The sequence below is a fragment of the Dendrobates tinctorius genome, unplaced genomic scaffold, assembly GCF_039654945.1.
Source record: "Dendrobates tinctorius isolate UK_male_01 unplaced genomic scaffold, ASM3965494v1 ptg000136l, whole genome shotgun sequence".
Lineage (NCBI taxonomy): Eukaryota > Metazoa > Chordata > Amphibia > Anura > Dendrobatidae > Dendrobates > Dendrobates tinctorius.
This window is the reverse complement of record NW_027361804.1, coordinates 7,158,066-7,167,424: the sequence shown is the minus strand read 5'-3', so window position 1 is coordinate 7,167,424 and position 9,359 is coordinate 7,158,066. Positions and strand designations below refer to the sequence as shown.

Genomic DNA, 9,359 nt, shown 5'->3' with positions numbered 1-9,359 from the left:
CAGATACTGATGACCAAATACTGAAAGTGTGGCCATGGCTTTAGGGGAGATTTCTGAGTCGAGCACATTTTTTTTGGAATGGTGGATTATCTGCACAGACATGTATACAGGAGCTGTAGCATTTATCCCTTGTGACCGCCGTCCTCTCCGCTCCCATGTGACTCCGTAGTGACCGCGCTCTATGTCCGCTCCTCACTAGCGAGTCGTCTCGGCCATTACATTCCGTCACTTCTGTCCTATATGGCGTCTTCCTCATCGTGTCCATTATGGCACATTGTGGTTCTCTAACCGCGTCTCTTCTCTGTGATCTTCATGGCTGCCAGTCTCTCTGCACTATATTCCTATATTCCATCCCTCTGATATACCGGCCTTTAGCTCGGGGTTTCTATCCCGCACACCTGCCTGTTATTAGGGTTCCTGCACAGGTAATCTGTGGGGCGGAGAGGACGCCATTCTGACTTTTGGCTGCTGGATTCTCCTTTTATTCCAGTCCAGGTTTTCCCTGTTAGAAGCCTTTGTTACCTATAAATCACAGCTCTGCCGACACCTCCTGAAGAAGCGGCTGTGAGCGGCGATACAGTTTCAGCCGTGTTGGCCATGTCTCTAGATTTAGCTGGTAAATATGCTGTTTTTTTTTTTTTTTTCTGCCTATAGGTCAATGTCATTATTATTTGCATTTTTTACTCTATTTCTCCACTATGCATTTTTTTTTTATCTTGACAACTATTGCTGTTGCCACAACACCTCTATCTGTTATATTCCCTTCTCACCATCCCTTTCAGGGCACATGCACACTAGTGCTGAGCGAGTGTGCTCAAGTGCTAACAGTCTCCTTAGCAGGCTCTAATACTATGTTGCTATGGCTGTTAGGTAATCCCTGCATGTATTGTTGATTATCCGAGCATGCTTGCTCATCAATAGTGCACAGGCTGAGTATTTGAAGAAAGCACCCCCCTTTTTTTTTTTTTTTTTTTTTTTAATATATATATATATATATATATATATTCTCTCCCATCCCCCCATCTTATTCGCCAAAAAATCAGAGCTGGGTGAAAAGACAGATGTGGTGATGTGTTGCTCTTCTACTTCTTCATTGCCTGTTGTACTTTGCTTTGCCTTACAAATAATCATTTAAAATACTGAATGTGGCCTTAAGCCAGGATCACACATGTGAGAAACACGGATGAGTCTCGCCTGTTAATCCTCGACTCCATGTATTTCTATGCAGCTGCTCACTCAGCTCCAGAGTGCAGGCGGCAGTGTTGGGCTATGTGCACACGTCGCGGATTTGCTGTGGATCCGCAGGTAACTTACAGTACAATGATAACCTATGAGGGGGGGAAAAAATGGCTGTGCACATGCTGCAGGAAATTCTGCACGGAATCCGCAGCATGTCAACTCTTTGTGTGGATTCTGCAGCGTTTTTACACCCATTCCATTATAGAAATCCGTAGGTGTAAAAAAAGTGGATTCTGCCAAGAGATGCAGATTCTGCATGGAAAACTCCGCACAGCAATCCACAATGTGTGCACATAGACTTAACATGCGAGACTCGTCCGAGCTTCTCGCATGTGTGATCCCGGCCTTAGGTGAAGTCACAATCTGTGGACCAATCACATCTGCAGTTAGACCTGATTGGCCCAATGTGCTGCTCCGGGTGTGTATAGTCTGACAGGTGCATGAGCCGCCTACTATATTATACATGTGCTGGTCTTGTCCATAAAGTAAACCGGACTAACAAATGCTTATAATTTTTTTTTTTTTTCTTCCCCATGTGGACCTGAAGCCTTTGTGCTAGTTCACATGGTCAAGTTGTCGGTGTGCTGTATGTTGTGCGTATGGCCGGAAAACAAGTTCAAGTGCACACATAGCCTTAGGCCTCAGACATCTGTTTTTGACATGCAAGAACACTTTGTTTTTTCACAGACCTAACATACTTATATGGTGTCTGATTTATAAACCGTCATGAGAAAATCACCGATGGTAAAAAAACTGACAAACCAATCGACAGCAGACTTAGGGTGGCTTCACATTAGCATTTCAGGGTGCAGCAACGGCCTGCGCACTGCCGCTGCTAAGCCCTGTCCCCTGCCGCAACTCCTCCCATAGCTCCACCTACGGGTGCATGACGCTGCATGCGTCCCATGTCTCTAGTACTGGGGACGCAGGCTGTGCGCAGTATGCATTTGGCGGTGCATGCGTCCTTTTGACGGTGTGCCGACCAGCGCAAAATTGCAACAGGTTCCGTTTGGCGCTTGTCAGCGCAACATCAAAAGGACGCATGCGCCGCCAAACGCATACTGCGCACGGCCTGCGTCCCCAGTGCTAAAGATAGGGGATGCATGCAGCGTTATGCGCCTGTAGGCGGGGCTTAGCGGCGGCCGTGCACAGTCTGTCGCTGCGCTGTGAAACCACCCTTACAAAGATCGGTGTGCTGTTCCACATATCAGAAAGAATTGGATGTTTTAGGCTATGTGCACACGGTGCGGATTCTGCTGCATATACGCAGCAGGTTTGGCCCTGCGTATATGTGGCGCCCCCAGGAGTATGGTCGCCACAGTAGCATTATCTTCCTCCTAGGGAGTGTGATGTCATGCTTGGAAGCAATAAAGGGTCTCTCCATCAGTTAAACACAACACACAGCACAGTTCCCATTCTAGGCCAGCAGAGGGAGCTCTGAACCAAAATTGGGGGAGGAGCTGCTCTCTGGGGGCCAGGAAGGGGAAAATTAGTTAGTTCGTGTGAGGAGGGCAACATGTGGGGAGAGGAGCTGGAAGATTGAGCAGCGTTCAGGGCTCACTTCTAGCTGTAGCGCATGATCTGGAGCCCGGTCTCCAAGGTTGTACTGATGCTGATATTCCTGCAGCAGAAACCGGAGGAATAGGAAGCTGTAAATGCTCTGTTCCCATATAAGACTCAGAGGCACAACAGCAACGTGTGAGCCAGAAGGAGGCAACGGCTGTCTGCCATACGAGGGGGTTCTAAAAGAGAACAAGCAAGAGGAACTTCAGTGTAACTCAATACTGCATGTACCTCAGATAAGCGCTAGAGAGGCGACTACACAACCTATCTGATAGAGAGATTCCTAAGTTGCTTCCAGGCTAATCAGCTCCTGTGCCATCTGTAATCTGGACTGCACTTACAAAGCACAGTAAAGGTAACAGAAACTGCACCCTGTTGTGTCCTTGCATTCTTCCTGCAAACTCTCCAGCACTGCTACATCTCTGTGCCAGACACTACACCCTCTTCCTCAACACCTATTACCACTGCCCTGGGACCACAGCTCTACCCGTGGGGAGCTATTTCATCTTGTTGCCTATTACCATCTGTCCCAGAGGACCTGCTTGCAGCGTCGGCTTAACCCCTTTATTGCTGAGCACCACAGGTGGCGTCATGTATCATCCACTTATAAACGTTAATCAGCCACGCTCAACCCCTTTTACATGGACGCCCAGGACCAGGTCACCGCTGCTGTGACACTTCCCTCTGAGATACCGTCCTGGTACCAAGTACCCCACGGCCCTGGCGGGTGACCCATTTACGCAGCAGAACTACATGTGATGTACAGCACCATTGTAGCCTATGTAAAACAAAATCCGCTGTGCACATGCTGCATTTTTTCCTGCGCAGATTTGGTGCAGAATTAAAAAAGCAGCATGTCACTACTTTTGTGCGCTTTTGCTGCAGCTATCCACCTGCTCCATTCTAGAAAACTGCACAAAACATGCACTAAATCTGCAGGAAAAATGCAGATCATTTGACCTGCAGGTTTAGTGAATTCTGCGCGGAAAATTCCTAAGCAGTATCTGCACCGTGTGCACATAGCCTTTAGTGAATAGTAGATTTCTTGTTTTGTTTTTGGAGCTCGACCTCGTCTGTCATTAACTGAGATCACACGTGCTCTTCTGAGATCCCTCTAAACTTATACCTTCATATCTTCCTTCCGCTGTTGGTGATGGCGTCTGCAGGTCTTGAAAAGCTGTTGGAATGCTCCATCTGTCTGACCCTGTATACAGATCCCGTTACCCTGAGATGTGGACACAACTTCTGCTGGATCTGTATTGATCGGTCCCTGGATACACAGGACTGGCCTGGAATTTATTCCTGTCCTGAATGTAGAGAAACGTTTCGGGAGCGTCCGACACTGATGAGGAACATAACGTTGAGTAAAGTAGTGGAGAATCTCTGGTCTAATCGTGGGAATAATGCCTCAATCCGCTGCTCTTACTGCATCGACACTGCTCTACCTGCTGTTATATACTGTCTGCTGTGCGAGGCTTCTCTGTGTAACAATCACCTGAAAGATCACAGCAAGGAAGGACACGTCCTCACTGATTCCAGCACTTCCCTGGAGAGCAGAAAATGTTCCATCCATAGGGAGATCCTGGAATATTACTGCACTGAGGACGCGACTTGTATCTGTGCGTCCTGCCACTTGACTGGAGAACATCGGGGACACCGGGTGGAGACGCTGGAGGAGGCCTCTGAGAGGAAGAAGCTGAAGAACATCAGCAATGTTAAGAAGAAACTCTTCAGAAAAAGAAAGTGGACTGAGGAAGGAGTCTGGAGTCTGGAGGAGATCAGGAGAAAAGCTCAAGAAAAAGCAGCTGGAGCAAAAGAGCGAGCCACTGCCCTGTTTATAGACATCAGGGGACAGGTGGACGACCTGGAGCAGAAGGTCCTGAGTGACATCAGTAGGATGGAAAAGAAGATGTCTCAGTCGCATGTGATCCAGAAACTGAAAAATAAGAGGGACGAGCTGTCTAGGAAGATGAGGCATGTTGAGGAGCTGTGTAACATGACAGATCCACTGACTGTCTTACAGGAACCAGACACCGGTGACTTGTGTGATCCTGATGGAGGTGATGAGGCCTCTGGGGGACATGATGGAGGTGATGAGGCCTCTGGGGGACATGATGGAGGTGATGAGGCCTCTGGGGGACATGATGGAGGTGATGAGGCCTCTGGGGGACATGATGGAGGTGATGAGGCCTCTGGGGGACATGATGGAGGTGATGAGGCCTCTGGGGGACATGATGGAGGTGATGAGGCCTCTGGGGGACATGATGGAGGTGATGAGGCCACTGGGGGATATGCTGTAGATGATGGGGGATATGCTGTAGATGATGTGGAGCGGATCTCGTTCTCACTAGCTGATATAATAAGAGGTGTAAATGTGGCCTTCTATGTACAGGATCCAGAAGATGTATACCTAAATGTAAACACAGTTAACAACTATCTCATTCTATCAGACGACCTTAAAACTGTGACCTTGACAGGAATATACAAGTTTTGTCCAGAAACACCGGAGAGATTCCAGGGTTATCAGGTGATGAGTTGGGGGGGATTCTACTCAGGCCGACATTACTGGGATGTGGACATCAGTGGATCAGGGAAGTGGAGGGTGGGAATGTGTTACCCCAGTATACTTAGGGAGGGGCTTTGCTCTTTTATTGGATATAATGACAAGTCCTGGCGCCTGAGTGGAGAGCCAATGTATAATAATCAGTATTCAGTGATCCATGACGGTTTTATGACCCCGTTACCACACCAGATCTCCAGTGATCGGGTCAGGATCTATGTGAATTATGAGGCCGGGCAGCTGTCCTTCTATGAGCTGTGTGACCCCATCAGACACTTACACACCTTCTCTGCCACCTTCACCGAGCCCCTCTATCCTGTGATATATTTATGTGACGGTTCTATTACGATGGTGGGGAGCAGCAGATGGAGTGCAGCCTCATCATAGAAGAATGACCGGTGTCTTATAATCTGCACTAGATGACTCCGTCACTTGATTGCAATACAGAGGCTAAATTACAGTAACATCAAAATGTCCCGGATAAGGCCAAATCTATTTTTTTAATGTAGTGTCCCCCCCGTGCCTCACTTTTCCTATTATGTTGGCAAAGTATCCTAGTTCCCTCTGGATTCTCTGCTAGAGTGCCCCAAGTTGGAAAGTGCCGTAGTGTAGAGCCATGCGCATGAACCGCTCACCGTCACACTGAGGCACATGGACTCTTCTGCTGATACCTAATGGCACCAAAAGTTTGGCACATGATATTTGTTTCACTTTTAATATAGAAACGCAACATTTTAATTTACATCTCATTATTGGGCTTGGCTAGCTGATATATAAACTTAAGGTTGCGATCACATGCTATGAAAAAAAAAAAAAACCCGCAATGTGTGAACGCAACCTTGGACAGAAAGGTGATATAAATCTATGGGGATATTTATAAAAGGTGGAGAGGTTTCCCGTAATGACCAATCGGACTCCTCCCCTCACTTCTCAGAGACCTTGTGAAATGTCACAGCTTATCTGACTGGCTACTATGGACTTCTTGTTTTTTAGTCTGTTATTCTTGCGTTTTTAATACATATTAAAATATTTATTAGTAAAAGTCCTGAGACGTATTATACTGTACTGACAATCTTATATAAATGCTGCGATAACCAAATATTTCTCGTAAAGACTCCTTATTTCTGCAACTTCTCTGAGTAAATCCGCGTCTAATGCTCAGTTCCCACAATAAAAAACGAACAGAGAAAAAAACACCATAAAGTCCAAAGTAATGTATAACTTTAGTAATGCAAGGAAACAATGCTGTAATATAGTTAAACAAAGGATGCTACATCCAGCAAGAGTATTGTGTAAAATGTGAAGCATACATGGTATCGCATAAAAAAAAAAAAATCAATCCCAAAGTGGAGGTGAAAATAACAAGAAAAGTTTGCTTATCTAGTGAACAAAGTCAAAATGTGCTGAAAATGCAGTAGTGTAATTGTAAATAGAAGTGCGAGTGCAAAAAATGACACTAAGGTATGAGATGTACAATGGGGTAAAACCAATAGTACTAGAGTCATCCCTGACGAAGGCAGCGTGCCAAAACGCGCGTTGGGGAGGGTGCCAACCAGGAGAACGAGACTCATTCTCTCATATAATGTCTCCTTCTCTCGGCACATCGTTATACATGTGTCACTTTTTTTGCGCTCACGCTTCTATTTACAATTATTACACTACTGCATTTGCAGCACAATTTTTACACATTGAGTCAATTTGACTTTGTTTATGTAGTGAACAAACTCATCTTTTGTAAACTCCCCCCCCACTCATAACTTCTACTCTGGGATTATTATTATTTTTTTTTTTTAACAGATGACCTATTTCTATTGCAGTAATTTATTTGCAGTCTTCCAACGTAGACTTGATGTGTGAAAATTATGCAGATAAAAATCAAGAACGGCTCTTTATTCAAATTCCTCTGTGGAAATCCATCTGCACATGACTTTATCCATAAGGGCATGGCCAGACGGCTGGATTTCTCATGTGAGCATCGCAGTGCACGGACTCGCCCTGCGCCTCTCCTGACCAGAGCGTCACGGAGTGATGTATTTCTATGCAGCTGTGACGCTCAGGTCAGGAGAGCCGAAGATCAGTCTGAGGATTGCAATGCGATCCTCGCGAAAGAAACGCGTCCGTCTGTGCCCTTGCGTCTCATCTCCACTCAGTTACTGAGCAAGCTGAAATTTTCCAGTACAAAGTACAATATTTTTCAGACTGTAAGACGCACCCCAAATTTTTAGAAGGAAATAGGGGGATTGTCTAATGGAGGTCCATCTTACAGTCCAAATTCAGCTTACTGGGAGGGATCGGTGGGGTCACAGGGGGTGTTCAGTGGTCCGGCGATATGGCTCCCATCCTAGGTTGGTTCAGTGGTGGTGCAGGGGGCTCCGCCAGCATTTTGTGAAAACTGAGAGGACCTGCTTATCCATTGCTGTGATGCAGTGGCCTCCGGGGGTGGCAAATGCCTGGACTGAGACCTCGGGAAGCGAGATCTCAATCTGAGCATGTGCCGCCCCGGCGGCCATTTTCCCCAGAGGCCACCGCATCGCAGCAATGGATGTGCGGGGCCTCAGGGCTCACACAAAATGCCGGCGGAGCCCCCTGCACCAGTCTGTGTAGTGTGATCATCAGCGTTGGACCAGGACCGCCAGACTCCTGCTGTTGCCACAATATTTGCAAGTATATTTTGACTATAAGATGTACCCCCATTTTCCCCAAAAACTTTGTGGGGGGGAAAAAGTGCATCTTATAGTCTAAAAAAAAAAAATACGGTAAATGTATTAAGGGACAATAGCCAAGACTGGGGAACAACACAAGTCTCCTAAATTTGCTAACTGATGCAGAAACGCTGCTGGAAACCTGCAGCATCACAACGCACCAACGTGGGAACTTTGCCTTTTTAGGTCCCAGCGCTGCATCGGGTCATGTGAAGTGGGTGGTCTGACTATTCGGAGAGGTGCTCTGGATTTTAGTATTTGATACAAATCTGCGCTGTGTGTGAATTTAAGCAATTATGTGCTGTGGGTTTATTAAAGAAGTCGTAGATTACTGGACAAACGCTCTTCAAAATGCTAAAGAGCTTCCTATGTTAAAAACATATTCACCTTGGGAATTGGTGCCATTCCAGCCATGTCAGTACATGACTTCCTGAGATGTAGCTGTCGCTAGCCTGTCAGAGCGCCGTTCTGGAGGCGTGTGTATACGGTATATAATTCTACTTGATATTAGGCTTTTTGGGAGGGATTGTTCAGAGCAGGGTTCCCCAACTCCAGTCCTCAAGGCCCACCAACAGATCACGTTTTCAGGATTTCCTTAGTATTTCTCTGGTGGTGATTGCATCACTTGTACGATACAAGGGAAATTCTGAGAACATGACCTGTTGGTGGGCCTCGAGGACTGGAGTTGGGGAACCCTGGTTTAGACCAAAGGTCAATTTGAGAGACAAAAAAAACTTGTGCGTAAACTGAACACCTGAGGAGGGGGACGAATCACCAAAGAGTAATCCTCTAAAACAATTTTTATTAAATCGCATAAAATAGGTGTTGCTTTTGTACTGATACTGAATCTATTTTCTTTATATATCATTTTAGCTTTGAATCAATTGGCTTGGTATTTCTTCTTATGAGATTTGAGTTTACTTGTTGGTCAAATACGTGTTCACTTTGTGCTTTACTGGTAACCCCCCACTTCCATTTATTTTGTTTTGTGGAATTTTTTTTTTTTTTTTTTTTATATATACAGCGCAGGAGAAGCGGTCCATTCCGATGGGCGTTCTGAACAGATCTCGCGTGCGCAGTGTATTCTGCAGGAAAAAAGCTGAAAATTAGTGCGCATGCGCCGTACTGCTTTTTGGCTTTGCCCACAGTTGGACAAAGCATACTGCGCAAGACACCATTTCAATTCGCATGCACGAGATCTGTACGCGATCTGCGATATTTACGGCAGCCGAGGAGGGGTGGAGTGAGGGAACAGACAACGCCCATCGGACCACAGCCAACTGGTTGACCTACAG

At 46.3% G+C, this 9,359-nt stretch overlaps 1 protein-coding gene across 1 annotated transcript; it reads left to right on the top strand.

Annotated features, from left to right (window-relative positions):
* The first annotated feature begins 461 nt into the window (after nucleotides 1-461).
* LOC141048546 (E3 ubiquitin-protein ligase TRIM58-like) lies at nucleotides 462-6,461 on the top strand. The gene is made up of 2 exons (XM_073544244.1): nucleotides 462-616; nucleotides 3,969-6,461. Exons 1-2 carry the CDS (start codon nucleotides 598-600, stop codon nucleotides 5,747-5,749), a joined length of 1,800 nt encoding a protein of 599 aa, XP_073400345.1. The 5' UTR covers nucleotides 462-597; the 3' UTR covers nucleotides 5,750-6,461.
* The last annotated feature ends 2,898 nt before the right edge of the window (nucleotides 6,462-9,359 follow it).